This window comes from Pleurodeles waltl, chromosome 3_2 (genome assembly GCF_031143425.1).
Source record: "Pleurodeles waltl isolate 20211129_DDA chromosome 3_2, aPleWal1.hap1.20221129, whole genome shotgun sequence".
Taxonomy (NCBI): Eukaryota; Metazoa; Chordata; class Amphibia; order Caudata; family Salamandridae; genus Pleurodeles; species Pleurodeles waltl.
The window spans coordinates 156,447,166-156,466,832 of NC_090441.1; the positions used below are offsets into that span (position 1 = coordinate 156,447,166).

Consider the following 19,667-nt stretch of genomic DNA (forward strand, 5'->3'; position numbering starts at 1 on the left):
AGAATGCAACAGCAAGACTTATCTGAAGAGTACCCCTGCGGCAGTCTATTACACCTCATTTGAAGCTTCTTCATTTGTTACCAATCACTGAACGCATCAAATTCAAAGACCTCACTCTGGTGTTTAGACCGTGTGCAGGGGAAGGTTTGTCTTAGCTGAGAAATAGATTGTCTCTACAAGCAACACACATTACTCATGTCTAATAATCTCTGCCTGACGCAGGTTCCAAAATTCTTCGAGGTCAGATATTGAGGCAGCTCCTTTATGGTTTCGAAGGCCAAACTTTGGAATGCTCTCCAGGTCAACCTCCGAAGGGCTCCTTTGGTCTCCATCTTTAAAAGAGAGCTAAAAACCTTTCTCTTTGAGAACGATTAGCCCTCAATTCTAGATGCTGCCTGATGTTAGTCGCCATGAGTGCCGGGACACATCTCAAGAAGCAGCTGTGTGCAGTACAATTGTCTTTTGATTGATTGATTGATTTGTGAGGCGTTCCTCTGTTTGTACACGCACACATTCATTTTGGCAGATATTCACCCACATAGTGTGGAAAAGAATGGTTGTTTTCAGAGTAGAGACTCTAAGGTACTATAAACTCCGGTGCAAACATTTATTAATTCGGTGCTGTAGATACAGGGTGGAAACCAAAGCAAAAAGAAGCCTATTACATGCTACCAGCCAGCACAAATGAATATACAGAGCACTTCAGTCAGTAATGCCCCTTTAGATCAGTTATAATATTGATTTTGCTCTGTGCTTTGCGTACATGCAACATGTTTCTGACAAGTACACACTACTTTCCAAGATTCAAAATATGCTCTTTGCTCCACTTTTGGTTTGAAAGAAAATGTAAAGACCCACCAGATGTCTGCTTTCCGACCATAGCCTTCCCCACTGATCACTTCCGGGCTCATCCAATAAGGCGTTCCAGTTACAGACATCATTCCTGTGCCAGACAGGCAGATAGTCTGGAGCCTCTTGCTGGCACCGAAATCTCCCAACTTCACGTTTCCAGCTGAATCACGAAGAATGTTTGCCCCTAGATGGAGAGGGATACGATTCTATGAATGAGCATCACATTACTGTGGTAGACATGTACAAGCTACTAAGTTTGTCAAAGCAGGGCTTAGCCTAAATAAAACATCTAGAATAGGGCTACCCTGCAAAACAAAAGGTGACCTAGGTACTTATGTTCGATCATAAAAGCGGTCAATGGGTATAATTCAACAAATTTTTAAGCATTTGAACAAACCAATGCGTAACTCAGAAGCTGAACAGAGTTTTTGCCATATAAGTATAAGATCAGCAGAAAGGGCATGTCGGCAATTGCTAAACATAGCAGGTTATCAAGAAATTTGTCTTAAATGATCTGTAGGATATCAACAGATTTCTGGAAATGGAAAATAAGACGAAGCAGTGCTCAGTGAAGATGTTATGTGATAACCAAAGACGTTGCCTCTGACTGATTCTCATTCTCTCACAAGTTATAGTTACCTTAGGATGCGAGTTATAGTTAATTGAAATAATTATAACTGCTGAATTTCTCTGTTTTTGTGCGAGTAAATTCAGAACCGAACTAACATCCCTATAACCTTTGTTTTTTTTAAGTGAATTTCTAAGGCTTTTTAAATTTTATTTCCTAACTATAATGTCCCTGCAACCTTTGTTTTTTTTTTCCAGTGAATTTCAATTTTTTTTTTTTTCATTTTTTTTAACGTAAAGTAATTTCTATTTCTTCATGTTAATCCAACCACTGCCGCACACAGCCTTTGGCCATGTACGGTGGGGGCTGTCCGCAGGGCCTAGCCTGTGGCCAGGCTCTGCGGCCAACCCCCTATAACCACCAAACCCCTGCAGCCAACCTCCCACCGCTAACCACCCAACCACACGCTGTGCATGGCCTATCTCTCTGGGTGTGAGAATTTGTGTGAGAGTATCTCTGGGTGTGACCGTGGCTATGAAAGTGTGTGAGAGGGTCTATGTGGGTGTAAGAGTGGGTGTGAGAATGTCTGATCACGCTCCAATAGGATTAAAGATGCATTCAACTCCACAAAGGATTTCAAATCGTTTTTCAATATGGAATCATGGAGTAAACAAGCTTGCTTTCCTTTGCCAAGCCCAAGGGTTAGGATCATTTGTCCTTTCCAGAAGTGGAGCTTCAACTGGAGCACCTGCTACGTTTATACTTGTCAGTGCTTCCAAAAGTCCACAGTTTTGCACAAAATGTCTATCCAAATCTAGCACTTTCTACTGGTTGGCTGGTTGGTTAATAAGTGCTACCTCATTGGCAAAATGGCCGGTGTGTGGGGGGGTGGGGGGTGTGGGGGGGTGGGGGGCGTGGGGTGGGTGGGGGGGGGGTGGAAGGCGGGGGAAGGGAGTTGGGCCGATTTCGGACACGGGGAACCCATACCCCGGGGCCCACTACAATCCAATGAGGGTGTTGGGGGAGGGCCTCCGTGCCCTGGCCGACTGCAGCCCCAGGGGGAACTCATCCCCCTGGGCCCACTACAAGTAAAAAGGGAGGGGGTGTGTGGTTCCCGGGCCGATCTCGGGCCCAGGGACCCAATCCCTCAGGGCAGACCTTCATTAAATGGAGGACAGGGTTGCACGGCCCCCCTCTTCCAGCTGATTTCGGCCCTGGGGATCCCATATCCCCCCAGGGCCTGGCCTTATAATAAATGATTTTGTGGAGGGAAAGGTGGCCATGCTGCCTCCTCTCCTTGGGATGATTTCCGCCCCGGGGAACCCATCCTCCAGGGACCAGCCCCATGCACTCCCTCCTTTCTCAATGCCCCTGGGACCTGGCCCACCACGAGAGGTCAAATAAAAGAAAAGGGCAGGAGACTGCTCTTAAAACAAACAAAAAAAAAAAATCTGGTGCTTCAGATCCGCTGATTTTTCCAAGAGTTAAGAAAAAACAAAAAATACTTTTCAGCCCTGCAGTGTCCGTACGGCTACCCTGACTCCTTTTCTTTTTCCCCCCACTTTTGTTCAGGGACTCAGCTGAAGCAGAGTCCTAGGATGGTTTCCAACACTTCCTTGTTGAACGGGGACAGTTTGTTCCGCGGAGGGTTCACTCCCTTAGATATCTATATTTTCTGACCTATAATACCTCCAAAACTACTGAACGGATTTAAACCAAATTACAAAAAGCACAATCTGGGTAACAGGATCTACCTTCCTGCCAAATCTGGTGTAATTCCATTCATCAGTTTGGGCCGTAGGCGTGTCTAAAGACCCCGATGGAAAAAAGAATGGGGAAACACGTTTTGGTCCCCCCACCTTTTTCTCGGCCCCTGCTTGACTGATCATCCCAAATCTTTCAAGACAGCACCTGAACCCACTGAAGTACAAGTCTTGAAAATTCTGTGAAGATTCGTCAGGCAGCACCAAAGTTAATTGACAAAACAAAAAATGCTCTTCCTATGGAAAGTAGGTCCTAACTATAACTACCTACTGGCAACCAATAGGTAATATATATCCATCTATACCTATAAATCTATATCTATACATCAATCATTCAACAATGGTCACTCTGTAGCTATAGTCTTGATTCCCAGGTATAGGAATTCCTCTGAATTTTGGTTGCAAATTACTCTCCACAAATCTTTGCAGGCCTAGTCTTCTTTCTTTGATCAAGGGGGCCCACAGATAAATTAAGAGGGGTTGGGGGTGACGAGCGGGGGTTCTAACATGTTTTTGAACCAATGCATTTTTCATAGACTTTTATATTTCATGTAACGCGAAAACAGCTGAATAGTTTTACATGAATTTTGGCAGAATACCCTCAGTTATACTATCTAAAATAATGAAAATGTCACTTACCCAGTGTACATCTGTTCGTGGCATCAGTCGCTGAGATTCACATGGTATGCATGAGCTCGCCATCTGGTGTTGGGTCGGAGTGTTACAAGTTGTTTTTCTTCGAAGAAGTGTTTTCGAGTCACGGGGCCGAGTGACTCCACCTTCTGTGCTCATTGCGCATGGGCGTCGACTCCATCTTCGATTGTTTTCCCCGCAGAGGGTGAGGTAGGAGTTGTACTATAGTAATAGTGCCCGCGCAATGAAAAATGTAAGTATGTATCTATTAAAGGATTAAGTAATATATATACAAATGTACAAAATTGAAGGTAACTTCTGAACTGCTACAGGCTTCCGGGGAGGTGGGTGGGTCCATGTGAATCTCAGCGACTGATGCCACGAACAGATGTACACTGGGTAAGTGACATTTTCAGTTCGATGGCATCTGTCGCTGTAGATACACATGGTATGCATAGACTAGTAAGCAGTTAGTTCCCCATAAGCGGTGGTTTAGCCTGTAGGAGTAGAAGTTGTCTGAAATAGAGTTCTTAATACAGCTTGACCTACTGTAGCTTGTTGTGCGGATAGCACATCTATACAGTAGTGTTTGGTGAATGTGTGAGGCGTAGACCAAGTGGCTGCCTTACATATTTCTTGCATTGGGATGTTTCCTAAAAAGGCCATTGAAGCACCTTTTTTCCTTGTTGAATGTGCCCTGGGAGTAATGGGCAGTTGTCTTTTTGCTTTAAGGTAGCAGATTTGGATGCATTTAACTATCCATCTGGCTATACCTTGTTTTGATATTGGGTTACCTGCATGAGGTTTTTGGAATGCAATAAATAGCTGTTTAGTTTTTCTGATGTTCTTCGTTCTGTCAATGTAGTACATTAATGCTCTTTTGACATCTAATGTATGTAGTGCTCTTTCAGCCACAGAATCTGGCTGTGGGAAGAATACTGGTAGTTCTACCGTTTGATTTAGATGGAATGGAGAAATAACTTTTGGTAAAAATTTTGGATTAGGTCGTAGGACGACTTTATTTTTATGTATTTGTATAAAAGGCTCTTGTGTTGTGAACGCTTGAATTTCACTTACTCTTCTTAGAGATGTAATGGCGATGAGAAAGGCAACTTTCCAGGTGAGGAATTGTATTCCGCAAGAGTGCATGGGTTCGAAAGGTGGGCCCATGAGTCTTGTTAGAACCACGTTTAGGTTCCATGAAGGAACAGGTGGTGTTCTTGGTGGTATAATTCTTTTAAGCCCTTCTATGAATGCTTTGATAACTGGTATCCTATACAAGGAAGTTGAATATGTAGTTTGCAGGTATGCAGATATTGCTGCAAGATGTATTTTAATAGAAGAGAAGGCTAGCTTCGCTTTTTGTAAATGGAGCAAGTAATTTACTATATGTTTTGGAGTTGCCTCTAGTGGTTGTATCTGATTATGATGGCAGTACCAAACAAATCTTTTCCACTTACTTGCGTAGCAGTGTCTAGTGGATGGCCTTCTGGCCTGCTTTATGACTTCCATACACTCTTGGCTAAGTTGTAAGTGTCCGAATTCTAGGATTTCAGGAGCCAGATTGCTAGATTCAGCGATGCTGGGTCCGGGTGTCTGATCTGTTGGTTGTGTTGCGTTAACAGATCTGGTTTGTTGGGCAGTTTGATGTGTGGTACTACAGACAGATCTAGCAGTGTTGTGTACCAGGGTTGTCTTGCCCACGTTGGTGCTATTAAAATGAGTTTGAGTTTGTTTTGACTCAATTTGTTTACTAGGTAAGGAAGGAGAGGGAGAGGAGGAAAAGCGTAAGCAAATATTCCTGACCAGTTCATCCATAGGGCATTGCCTTGGGATTGCTTGTGTGGGTATCTGGACGCGAAGTTTTGGCATTTTGCGTTCTCTTTTGTTGCAAATAAGTCTATTTGTGGTGTTCCCCAGAGTGTGAAGTAGGTGTTCAGAATTTGTGGGTGGATTTCCCATTCGTGGACTTGCTGGTGATCTCGAGAGAGATTGTCTGCCAGCTGATTCTGGATCCCCGGAATAAACTGTGCTATTAGACCAATTTGATGGTGGATTGCCCACTTCCATATTTGTTGAGCTAACAAGCTTAACTGCGTTGAATGTGTTCCTCCTTGTTTGTTTAGATAATACATCGTTGTCATGTTGTCTGTTTTGACAAGGATGTATTTGTGGGTTATGATTGGTTGGAAAGCTTTTAGTGCTTGAAAAACTGCTAATAATTCTAGATGATTTATATGCAGTTTTGTTTGATGTATGTTCCATTGTCCTGTTATGTTGTGTTGATTGAGATGTGCTCCCCACCCTGTCATGGAAGCATCTGTTGTTATTACGTACTGTGGCACTGGGTCTTTGAAAGGCCGCCCTATGTTTAAATTTATACTGTTCCACCATAGAAGCGATAGGTAAGTTTGGCGGTCTAGCAACACCAGATCTAGAAGGTGACCCTGTGCTTGAGACCACTGTGAGGCTAGGCACTGTTGTAAGGGCCTCATGTGCAGTCTTGCGTTTGGGACAATGGCTATGCATGAGGACATCATGCCTAGGAGCTGTAGTATTGTTCTTGCTTGTATTGTTTGGTTTGGAGACATGTGTTGAATGACCCTGTTGAAATTGTGGATCCTTTGTGGAGTTGGCGTTGCTACTCCTTTTGTCGTGTCTATTATGGCTCCTAGATATTGCTGTACTTTGCTTGGCAGAATGTTTGATTTTGCAAAGTTGACGGTGAACCCTAGATTGTAGAGGGTTTGTATGACTTGATTTGTGTGGTTTGAGCATTGTGTGAGCGAACTGGTTTTGATTAGCCAGTCGTCTAGATACGGGAACACATGTATTTGCTGCCTTCTGATGTGTGCAGCGACTACTGCTAGGCATTTTGTGAATACTCTTGGAGCGGTTGTTAAACCAAAAGGCAATACTTTGAATTGGTAATGTATTCCTTTGAATACAAACCTTAGATATTTCCTGTGTGATTGATGTATTGGTATATGGAAATATGCGTCCTTGAGGTCTAGGGTTGTCATGTAGTCGTGTTTTCTGAGCAATGGTAACACTTCTTGTAGTGTGACCATGTGAAAGTGGTCTGATTTGATGAATGTGTTTACTACCCTGAGGTCTAGAATTGGTCTCAGTGTTTCGTCCTTTTTTGGTATCAAGAAGTACAGTGAATAAACTCCTGTGTTTATTTGTGTGCTTGGTACTAATTCTATTGCATTTTTTTGCAGTAGTGCTTGAACTTCTATCTCTAGAAGCTGTGAATGGTATTTTGATAAATTTTGTGATTTTGGTGGTATGTCTGGAGGGAATTGCATGAATTCTATGCAATAACCATGTTGGATAATTGCTAGGACCCATGTGTCTGTAGTTATTTTGTCCCATGCTTCGTAATATTGATGTATCCTCCCCCCCACTGGTGTTGTGTGGGAGGGGTGAGTGACGTGTGAGTCACTGCTTGTTGGTAGTGGTTTTGGGGCTTTGAAATCTTCCTCTATTCCTAGGAAATTGCCCCCCTCTATACTGGCCCCGAAAACCTCCCCTGTACTGTCCCTGGTAGGTGGGCGGTGCGGACTGTGAGGTGCTAGCTTGTGTGGCCTGACCCCGAAACCCTCCTCTAAAAGGTGTTTTGCGGAAGGTGTTATAAGATCCTCTGCTCTGCGGGGAGTAGAGTGCGCCCATGGCCTTGGCAGTGTCAGTGTCCTTCTTGAGCTTTTCTATGGCTGTGTCGACCTCCGGACCGAACAGAAGTTTCTCGTTTACTGGCATGTTAAGCACTGCCTGCTGAATTTCTGGCTTGAATCCAGACGTTCTGAGCCATGCGTGCCTACGGATGGTAACCGACGTATTAATGGTTCTTGCGGCCGTGTCTGCTGCATCCATGGAGGAGCGTATTTGATTGTTGGAAATGTTTTGACCCTCCTCAACAACCTGTTTTGCTCTTTTTTGCAGATCTTTTGGGAGATGTTCAATGAGATGCTGCATCTCATCCCAGTGGGCTCTGTCGTATCGCGCTAGCAGCGCTTGTGAATTTGCGATGCGCCACTGGTTTGCTGCTTGGACAGCAACCCTCTTCCCGGCTGCATCGAACTTCCTACTTTCTTTATCTGGGGGAGGTGCATCCCCAGAAGTGTGTGAGTTTGCCCGTTTTCTGGCAGCCCCTACCACCACAGAGTCTGGTGGCAGCTGAGAGGTGATGAATACGGGGTCCGTAGGAGGCGCCTTATACTTTTTGTCCACCCTAGGCGTCACTGCCCTACTTTTAACTGGCTCCTTGAAAATGTCCTTTGCATGGCGTAGCATGCCTGGGAGCATCGGCAGGCTTTGGTAGGAGCTGTGGGTTGAGGAGAGGGTGTTAAATAAAAAATCATCCTCTACTTGTTCCGAGTGTAGTTCCACATTATGGAATAGTGCTGCTCTAGCCACCACTTGTGAGTAGGCTGTGCTGTCTTCCGGTGGTGATGGCCTAGTTGGGTATGTGTCTGGGCTGTTATCAGACACTGGTGCATCGTACAAGTCCCACGCATCCTGACCTTGGTCATCGTGGCTCATGGCGGTGTGAGCTGGCGAATGTGACGGGGTGTAAGTTGGCGAAGCCGGAGTTACAGGTGGAGGCGAGGGAGGAGGTGTTACCTTTTGTGCTGTTTGTTGCTGAGGAGTAAACTGAAGCGTTCTCTTTCGTTTGACAGGTGGAAGGGTACTGATCCTCCCAGTCCCCTGCTGAATAAAGATACGCTTTTGCGTGTGATCCACGTCAGTGGATTGCAGTTCTTGTTCAAATCTATGTTTCTTCATTTGAGAAGACATAGAATGCTCTTCAGTGTAGGAGCCAGAAACAGGGTCTGATGTCGCTTTTTTCGGCTCCGAAAACCCTGTCGATTGTTTTTTCGGCTCCGAGGTAACCTTCCTCTTTTTCTGTGCCGAAAATTCTGGGCCTCTATGGTCTTCGGCGCCACTGTCTCGGCGTCGATCCGTGTCGACACCGAACTCTCGGTGTCGATGCTTCTGTTTAGCACTCTCTCGGTCTCGAGGAGGCTGCGTGCCGGTGTCTCGACCGGAGTCGGACGATCTCGACACTGAATGGGCCTTTTTCGGTGCCGATTGTTGGTCACCGAGAATTTGGGTGGAGCCATGGCCGGTTGGCAGTGGCGTCCCCTGGGCCTTCTTTCCTTTTTTAAGGTTTGATCTCGACGTCTTACTCACAGTTCTTGTAGAGTGTAGCTCGTCGGAGTCTGAATCCTGGATGGAAAAGGATTCCTCCTGTTCCTCTTCTGTCTCGAACTGTCGACGCTCTTTTGGCGTGGACGCGATCTGCAGTCTTCTCGCTCGACGGTCGCGCAGAGTTTTTCGGGACCGGAACGCCCGACAGGCCTCACAGGATTCTTCGCTGTGCTCGGGTGACAGGCACAGATTACAGACCGAGTGTAGGTCCGTATAAGGATATTTGTTGTGGCATTCGGGGCAGAATCGAAACGGGGTCCGTTCCATCGGCGTTGTCCTCCACGCGGTCGGGCCGACTAGGCCCCGACGGGGTGCCGAAATCTACCCCGAAGGGCACCGAAGCGCTTCGATGTTCAACGCGTCGTCGTATGTGTCTATCTCTAACCGGATCGCAACGATACCGTCGAAAATCTTCCGTCTTCAGCTATCTTTCCGTTCCGAAACTCGGAGCGACAGGAACACGTCCGAACCCGATGGCGGAAAGAAAACAATCGAAGATGGAGTCGACGCCCATGCGCAATGAGCACAGAAGGTGGAGTCACTCGGCCCCGTGACTCGAAAACACTTCTTCGAAGAAAAACAACTTGTAACACTCCGACCCAACACCAGATGGCGAGCTCATGCATACCATGTGTATCTACAGCGACAGATGCCATCGAACTATTATTTACAATAAAAGTTATGACATCACAAATTTTATATTTTGTGAGAACTTGGTGCACTGTAGAGTGGTGGGTGGCCAAAGTCTAGGATTGGACGCAGGCTTTCATCCTTCTTAAGAAGAAGGAAATTATATTGATTAACTACCCTGCCTGAAAACTTGCCAACACCAGTTCCACTGCTACTTTCATGACAAGTGCTGCCACCTCCTGTTGTAAAATAAAGAGGTAGTCTTCGGACAAGGAAAAGGTTTGGGCGGGGCTGTGGAGGGAAGTGGAAGGAAAGGCAGAGTATAACTCCTTTTCTACTTCCTCAAGGACCCACTTGTCAAACATAATGGCTTGCCAGGATCACAGAAAGGAGGACACACAACCTCCCACAGGCTCCTGGTCTTCCTGTAGGAATGGACTAGAGCTGGTTCCCTAGTGGTGCTAGGGAGGAGTAGGAGGAAATAAGTAGATGCTTGTGACCCTTCCTTTGACTTTTTGCCCTGCACTGCCTGATGAGAGGATTTAAAGTCTGATGTTGTTGGGATTGAGCCTGTCACTAGCAAACTCTGAATCGCACTGGAGAACATTAAAAGCTGCTAAACTGCCTTTTATTCTCTTTGGGACAGATATGGTAGGCCACAAGACCTTGCTGTTGACCTCCTGGTGTTACATCTTTACAATTCTGTGTCAACTTTATCACCAAAGTGGCAGGGACAGCTGAATGGAAGGTCCATCAGGGTGGCCTGCAAATCTGAGCAAAATCCCAATATGCGCAGCTAAGAGTGTAAGCGTATGGCAACAGACCATCCCATGGTTTGAGCTATGAAACAGGCAGTGTCCAACCCTGATTTAATAATATGCCAGGAAGCATCTTGTCCATATTTGATGATCTCAGAAAAATTTACCCTGTGGTCTTCAGAAACATATGGTGCCAGAAATATGGTGCCAGAAATTTAGAGTATATGTGTATCTCCAAGGAAGCATGAGGAATCAAGGGATATGACCACCATACTGCAGGTGGAGAAGATTTTCTTTAGCCATGCCCTGAGTGCTTGCATTCTCAGTCGGAAGGGGAAAAAGGGAAGGCTCCGATACCTGCCCAGTAGTGCAAGATGCCTAAATCAACAAGGTACCCATTGATGGAAGGGCCAACAAAAAAAGAAGCAAGGGACAGATTGATACTGTCTTTTCCACTAGCCTATTCACAGCCTGGCTAACAAGGGTTTGTCCCAGGCAGCCAGCACCAGTTCCATCCAGGCACCACAATAAGGTAGAATTGGTTCACATAAGGGAGTTGAAGGCTGCAGAATTTCTGTTAGCAGATTTGTCTTTGCCTCTATAGATGGTGAGGGAAGTTCCAACACTCCTGCAACCTGGAAGCAAGTGACCTCTGTGGATGGGGAAGAAGGAAAGTCAGTGGAGGTATCTAAACTACTGTCCAAAGTGAGACCTCCATATTCTAGCATCAGGCCAATTGCACCCTGGTCCAGCCAGCATCATAAACCTCAAGACCCCATGTCCGCTCTGAAGGGCTCATAAAAGTGGACATGCGGAAGCAAAATTTCTTGGCAGTATCTTTCCTCTTCATGAAGTCGCTGAGCCTCTCTCCTGGATCTATGGTCCTGTAAAGGATGAGTTGGCCCTGAACCCCAAGAAGCAGGTTGTGCCGGTGGAGTAAAGCTTGGCGCTGGCAGTGTCATGGCCGCCAAAGGAGGTGACATCAGTGGCAGAGCCAAATACCGCAGTGTTGAAGCATAGTAGTGTACTGGAGAGAAAATGTGAGGTGGTGTGGCACCAATGGTTCGATGCTTAATGACTCCGACGCCGTCACAAAGGGCATGAACATAGGCATTCTGCAAGGTCCCATAGGGTCTGAAGGAAAACTAGATGGGTTTGCTGCCCTGAAGAAAACTTCAAACACAGTGTTAAGGAATGCTGCTGGATCAGAACCCAGAGCTGGAAAGTCAGGAAATGTTGGCATTGGTGCTGAATGTTTGCCAGGAAGGACCAATATGGCCACCAGATTCAGGGGAGAGTCTGTCGGTGGTGCTGGTTCTAAGAACTCTAAAGGCATCTACTCTAGCTCAAAGGATAAATATCCTATAGGAGTCGGGAATGGGAGGACCGAGGTGGCTTACCTTTTTATGAATGCTTCTTCGGTCTGCTCGAGGACTGTGACATCAGAGACCTCGAGCAGGCCCGGGAACAACACCAGCCATGTTTATCTCTGTAGACCAGTACCATGAAAAAACTAGCTTCCCTCTCTTTAACTGCCTTGGAGTGCAAGCTGCAACAGGACTCACATGACCTGAAATCATGGTCCAACCCCAGGCCCACATGCAAATATGGCGAAGGGCTGTCATGGGCACCTGTCCCTCACAGTACCTACAAGGCTTAAACTCAAAAGCTTCAAGGGGGACATCGCTAGCACTGCAGTTAGGAGATTTACAAATTATTTTGAAGCGCTAAGGCACAAATAATTAGGGAAGCAGAGGAAGCTTTGGATCTGCATTAAAGGAGAGGAAAAAAGCAGACGGATACAGTCATGCAGGGTAGCTGCTGCATGGCTTCAGTGATATTCCCAGATGCCACTTCCAGCACAAATGCAGAGCAATTCCAGCACCATTGCAGGGCCCCTTTCCATCTTAGAGAGCTGTAACGTTTCTGGATCGAGTCCAATACCTTGGATTATTAAATAGGTGCAGATCTAAGTATCCATCAGAAAGTGATAACAAAAGGTAGCAGTCTCTGCAGTGTACAGGAGAGTACAATTCGGTCCACTTCACTGCAGAAATTTTAAATGTGATTGGATTTATTTTCTAATAAGCACCGACAAATCTAATTGGTCTGGGCTCTAATGTACTAACATATGGAAACAGTATTTGCGCATTATGCCTGCATTCACATACATCATAACAATGCCTGTTGACGTTTCCAATGCTTGGTTTTGTGATTTACAGGCACCCATTAAGTGTTATATACTCACTTAAATGCACATTTCTTCACTTTAATGACACCATCTCCCCTGCAAATCTACTTAGACTCTGCTATGCGATGGAAAGCTCAGAACTCTGCATAATCATGCCCGGGCCACCAAAGGTGCTGTAATGGAAGGGCGTCAAACCACTTTGCAATATACATTGACATACAGCAGTAACTAAAAAAAGAAAAAAAAGAAAATGTCTTTGCATTCATCTGCTGAGCTCGCGTCTGTCTGATCTAACTCTTCATGCCATGGTGTCTGGAGCGGCTTGAGGTGCTAAAGATGGGCCCTAGGGGGGCTCCGGAGGGGTGGGGGTTAGTGGACGGGTGGGGCAGGAGTCAAAGTAATACAATTTAAATAAAAATAAAATAAAAAAATACATCTGAATCGTCACCGCTGCCATCACCACTGCGCTGCTCCTCTCAGGCACAGGCTCAGAGGATCTGTGGCAAGACTCATCCTTGACCTCGCCAAAAGAACCAGCATCACTCCCCACCTCAGGGCTCTCCACTGGCTCCCCGTCCAGCAAAGATGCCTCTTCAACCTCCACATGCACGCCTACCAAGCATGCAACAACGCGGACCCGCCTATATCAACAACAGCCTTACATTCCACCGACCAACGAGAGCACTTCGCTCAGCCACCCTTGCCCAGGCCCACGTTCCCTGCATAAGTCACGACTGCTTCAGAGGTCAGTAATTCTCCCACCACAACGGCAAGTCTTAGAATGACCTCCCTTTCACCTGAAGGACTTCAGAAAGCAGTTCAAGACTTGGCTCTTGGACCGCCATCCCATCCAGACTAGGCTCACAGCATCCCACCAGCACCTGAAGACCCCTTGGGTGACAAGACGCGCTCTACAAGACTCCGTTGATTGATTGATATTTAGAGGGGTCTTTGATGCCAAGCTGAATTGGTCTCCATTAACCAGGTTTATGCGACAAATGGCCAAATTAAGGGAGGCATATTCAGCCTTGCTCGGGAAATATGGTAGGTAACATATATAAATTTGTGATGGTTCTGCTGTCCAAGAGTTATTGACTCACAAGTTGTACTGCGCTGTGCTGATAAATTTTGCTTACATGCTCAAATTTGTTGCTGCTGCAAGGATGTCTGTAGCAAATTATCATAGCATAAATTCAAATTAAATACTGTTCTGGAATAATATTCTACCATAGTCTGTTGTATAGTGTCTATGACGGAAAACTTTTAACCTGCTTCAGGATCAGGACTAATGGCTACCTCACTCAGTTTTCCAAAGACATAAGTGTCAGAAACATATGTGCAATGCTGCCTTTATGATAATGTTCCCACTCAATAATGCATGCACTTTTTCCTACGCAATGTCCTTAGGAGATAATTTCTGCCGCCTTTATTTCTGATTACTTGAGATCATGGACAGGAGGGCATGGCAGCTTTTGTCAGTATTATGATGTTGAACAAGATATTCATTTGTTCTGCTGTGACTATTTCTGGGAGCCACAACTTCTACGAGGGAGGTTCTGGAGTTATTTACCTATTGTTAATAAAAATCAATCTTTCTTGCTGAAAGGTCAATATTCTTTATGATCATTAACAATAGTTGGACCCTCATCTCCACAGAAGACACCCGAAAGCTCATGAACTCTATCCACTCAGGGGCACCCTCGGAACTGTGCCTACACCACATCTTCAACCGAGCCAGCGTCACCATCACCCTCGAGCTGTGCCGGACAATCAACCTCTCCAGTGAAACCGGCAAAACCACCATCTACCCGAATGATTGGCAGCATGCAAAGATCAACCTGCTACTAAAGAAACCCTCCGCCAATCTTAGAGATATGAAAATCTACAGACCCATTTCTTTTCCCCTTACCAGCCAAGGTAACCGAAAAGGACATTAATGCACAGCTCATGGAAATCCTTGAGTCAAACCACATCTTGGATCCCCCCCCAATCTGGCTTCAGGAGCAACCACAGCACCAAAACTGCCCTCCTCGCAGCCACAGATGACATCTGCATCACACTGAACCACAAAAACACAGCTGCCCTCATCCTCCTCAATTTCTCCTTGGCTTTCGACACCGTATTCCACACCACCCTATGCACCAGATTTCACAACGTCAGAATCTGTGGCAAGGCCTTGGAGTGGATCCGCTCCTTTTTCACCAGAAGGACCCAAAGGGTCAGACTCCAGCTGTTCATCTCGTAACCAAAAGTAACTGCTGTGGAGTACCCCAGGCTCCTCCCTGAGCCAAGCCCTCTTTAATATCTACATAGCTCCACTCACTAAAATCGTCAAACAGCATGACCTTAACTTAGTCTCCTACGACGACACACAGCTAATTCTTTCCCTCACTGACAAACCAAGAGCAATTTCCCCAACGGAATGGTCACTGACTTGATGAAAAACAGCTGCCTCAAGCATAGACAAGACAGGTCCTCATCCTGGGCCCCACTCCTGGTGGCCAGCTGCCCTTGGAAACACCCTCTACCCACAGACCATGCACGCAAGATAGCTATCATCCTGGACTTCAACGTGTCAATGACCCGCCAAGTCAACACCATCTCATCGTCATGCTTCCACACTCTCTGCCTCCTCCGGACGATTTTCACGTGGATCCCCACTGAGGCAAGAACAATGGTCACCCACGCAATTGTGAGCAGTAAACTCGACAACGGCAACGCTCTGCAGGAAGCTGGCCTGGCCTGTGTTGGATATCCATGGTGTTGGGCACCTTATACCAGGACCAGGTAACCCCTATTAGTGAAGTATAGGCAGTGTCTAGGAAGCCAAGGCTCTCTAGAGGTAGCTGTGGATGAGCAGCCAAGACTTATCTAGGAGGCATGCAGCTTTTGCAATACCGTAATAGTCACACAGCAACTTATCACACATGAAAGGACCACACAGTGCTACAGGCTCCCGGGTAGGTGGGAGGGCGCATGTGAATCTGCAGCGTCTCATGCCACGAACAGATGTACACTGGGTAAGTGACATTTTCCGTTCGATGGCATGTGTAGCTGCAGATACACATGCTGTGCATAGACTAGTAAGCAGTTATCTCCCCAAAAGCGGTGGTTCAGCCTGTAGGAGTTGAAGTTGTTTGAAATAATGTTCTTAGTACTGCTTGTCCTACTGTGGCTTGTTGTGTTGTTAACACATCCATGCAGTAATGTTTAGTGAATGTATGAGGCGTAGACCATGTGGCTGCCTTACAGATTTCTGTCATTGGTATATTTCCTAGAAAGGCCATTGTGGCGCCTTTCTTTCTAGTGGAGTGTGCCTTTGGTGTAATAGGCAGTTCTCTCTTAGCTTTAACATAACAGGTTTGAATACATTTAACTATCCATCTGGCAATGCCTTGTTTGGATATTGGATTTCCTGCATGAGGTTTTTGGAAAGCTACAAACAATTGTTTTGTTTTGCGAAACTGTTTGGTTCTATCAATGTAGTACATTAGAGCTCTTTTTATGTCTAATGTATGTAATGCTCTTTCAGCTACAGAGTCTGGTCGTGGAAAAAAAAACACTGGGAGTTCCACAGTTTGGTTTAAGTGGAACGGTGATATAACTTTTGGCAAAAATTTTGGATTTGTGCGTAGAACCACTTTATGCTTGTGTATTTGTATAAAGGGTTCTTGTATGGTAAAGGCTTGTATTTCACTTACTCGTCTGAGAGATGTGATAGCTATTAGGAAGGCTACTTTCCAAGTTAAGTATTGCATTTCACAAGAGTGCATGGGTTCGAATGGTGGACCCATGAGTCGCGTTAATACAATATTGAGATTCCACGAAGGAACTGGTGGTGTTCTTGGTGGAATGATCCTTTTTAGACCCTCCATAAATGCTTTTATGACTGGTATTCTAAATAGTGAAGTTGAATGTGTAATTTGCAGATAGGCAGAAATTGCTGTGAGATGTATTTTAATGGATGAAAAAGCTAACTTAGAATTTTTTAAGTGTAGTAAGTAGCTTACATTGTCTTTATTATGACAGTAATAAACAAATCATTTCCATTTATTTGCGTAGCAATGTCTTGTAGTAGGTTTTCTAGCCTGTTTTATGACCTCCATACATTCTTGTGTAAGGTCTAGATGTCCGAATTCTAAGACTTCAGGAGCCAGATTGCTAGATTGAGCGATGCTGGATTCGGGTGTCTGATCTGCTGTTTGTGTTGAGTTAACAGATCTGGTCTGTTTGGTAGTTTGATATGAGGCACTACTGACAGGTCTAGTAATGTTGTGTACCAAGGTTGTCGTGCCCAAGTTGGTGCTACTAGTATTAGTTTGAGTTTGTTTTGACTCAATTTGTTTACTAGATACGGAAGGAGTGGGAGAGGGGGAAAAGCGTAAGCAAATATCCCTGACCAACTCATCCATAACGTTTTGCCCTTGGAGTGAGGCTGTGGGTACCTGGATGCAAAGTTTTGGCATTTTACGTTTTCTTTTGTTGCGAATAGGTCTATTTGCGGTGTTCCCCAGTTTTGGAAGTAGGTTTGTAGTATCTGGGGATGAACCTCCCATTCGTGGATTTGTTGGTGATCTCGACTGAGATTGTCGGCCAACTGATTTTGAATTCCTGGGATATATTGCGCTATTAGGCGAATGTGATTGTGAATCACCCAATGCCAAATCTTTTGTGCTAAGAGACACAGTTGTGATGAGTGTGCGCCTCCCTGTTTGTTTAAGTAATACATTGTTGTCATGTTGTCTGTTTTGACAAGAATGTGTTTGTGGGCTATTAGCGGTTGAAATGCTTTCAACGCTAGAAACACTGCTAGTAGTTCTAGCTGATTTATATGAAGTGGTTTCTGTTGAGTGTCCCATTGTCCCTGAATGCTGTGTTGGTTGAGGTGTGCTCCCCACCCTACCATGGAAGCATCTGTTGTGATCACGTATTGAGGCACTGGGTCTTGGAAAGGCCGCCCTTGATTTAAATTTACATGATTCCACCATTGAAGCGAGGTGTGTGTTTGGCAGTCTATCAACACTAGATCTTGAAGTTGACCCTGTGCCTGTGACCATTGTGATGCTAGGCACTGCTGTTAGGGCCGCATGTGTAATCTTGCGTTTGGGACAATGGCTGTGCATGAGGACATCATGCCTAGTAGCTTCATCACTAATTTTACCTGGCACTTTTGTTTTGGGTGCATGGCTTGTATTACGTTTTGGAATGCCTGTACCCTTTGTGGACTTGGAGTGGCAATCCCTTTCGTTGTGTTGATTGTTGCTCCTAAGTACTGTTGTATCTGACACAGCTGTAGGTGTGATTTGTTGTAGCTGAGTGAGAAACCTAGCTTGTGAAGGGTTTCTATGACATACTTTGTGTGTTGTGAACACCGTTCTTGCGTATTGGTTTTGATTAACCAATCGTCTAGGTATGGGAACACATGTATTTGCTGCCTTCTGACATGGGCTGCCACTACGGCCAGGCATTTTGTAAAAACTCTTGGCGCTGTTGTTATTCCGAATGGCAACACTTTGAACTGGTAATGTACCCCTTGGATTACAAACCTTAAGTACTTTCTGTGAGAAGGATGTATAGGTATATGGAAATACGCATCCTTGAGGTCTAGTGTTGTCTTGTTGTTTGAGCAATGGGATCACGTCTTGCAGTGTCACCATGTGAAAGTGATCTGATTTGATGTAGATGTTTAATGTTCTGAGATCTAGGATGGGTCTTAGAGTTTTGTCTTTTTTGGGTATTAGAAAGTACAGGGAGTAAACTCCTGTTCCTTTCTGATGAATTGGTACTAGCTCTATTGCATCTTTTTGCAACAACGCTTGGACCTCTAGTTGTAATAGATCCATGTGTTGTTTGGATATGGTGTGTGTTTTCAGTGGGACATTTGGAGGGAATTGTATAAATTCTATGCAATAACCATGTCGGATAATGGCTAGGACCCACATGTCTGTTGTTATTTCGTCCCAGTTTTCGTAAAATTTGGTTAGTCTCCCCCCCACTGGTGTTATGTGTTGGGGATTTGTGACGCTGAAGTCACTGTTTATTTTGCGGTGTTTTGGGACTTTGGAACTTCCCTCTATTTTTGGGGAATTGTCCCCCTCTGTATTGCCCCCGAAAACTTCCCCTCTGATATTGACTCTGGTAAGTGGGTCTTGCTTGTGAGGTTGAGGGTTCTGTACTCTGTCCCCGAAACCCCTCTCTAAACTGTGATTTACGAAATGTGCCTCTGCTCTGTGGGGAGTAGAGTGCACCCATGGCTTTGGCCGTATCTGTGTCCTTTTTAAGTTTTTCAATAGCAGTGTCCGCCTCCGGCCCAAACAACTGCTGTCCGTTAAAAGGCATATTCAGAACCGCTTGTTGTATTTCCGGCTTGAATCCTGAGGTGCGTAGCCATGCGTGTCTCCGTATGGTGACTGCTGTATTTACAGTCCTAGCAGCTGTGTCTGCTGCATCCATTGCTGACTGTGTCTGATTGTTAGAGATACTCTGGCCTTCTTCCACCACTTGTTGTACTCTCTTTTGGAACTCTTTGGGTAGGTGTTCTATGAAATGTTGCATTTCGTCCCAATGAGCCCTATCATATCTAGCCAGCAAGGCCTGTGAGTTGGCAATGCGCCATTGGTTGGCTGCCTGTGCCGCGACCCTTTTCCCCGCTGCGTCGAACTTGCGACTTTCCTTGTCTGGTGGTGGTGCATCTCCCGAGGTGTGTGAGTTCGCCCTTTTGCGAGCTGCCCCTACAACCACTGAGTCTGGTGTTAATTGCTGCGTGATGTACACAGGGTCTGTTGGTGGCGGTTTGTACTTTTTCTCCACCCTTGGAGTAATGGCCCTGCCTTTCACAGGCTCCTGAAACACTTGTTTTGAGTGTTTCAGCATTCCCGGTAACATAGGGAGACTCTGGTACTGGCTATGTGTGCTCGACAGTGTATTAAACAGAAAGTCATCCACTATTGGTTCTGCGTGCAGGGTGACATTGTGAAACGCAGCTGCTCTTGACACCACCTGTGTGTAGGCAGTACTGTCCTCAGGTGGTGACGGTCTCGCTGGATAACAGTCGGGAC

The 19,667-nt window shown here is 45.6% G+C and overlaps 1 protein-coding gene across 1 annotated transcript in view; it reads right to left on the reverse strand.

The window, feature by feature from the left end:
• Window positions 1–19,667, reverse strand: part of MAP3K2 (mitogen-activated protein kinase kinase kinase 2) — a 269,545-nt gene that overhangs the window by 11,853 nt on the left and 238,025 nt on the right. The window contains exon 16 of the mRNA XM_069227045.1: window positions 859–1,036. Within this exon, the coding sequence (XP_069083146.1) occupies window positions 859–1,036 (178 nt within the window). The remainder of the gene's footprint in view (window positions 1–858; window positions 1,037–19,667) is intronic.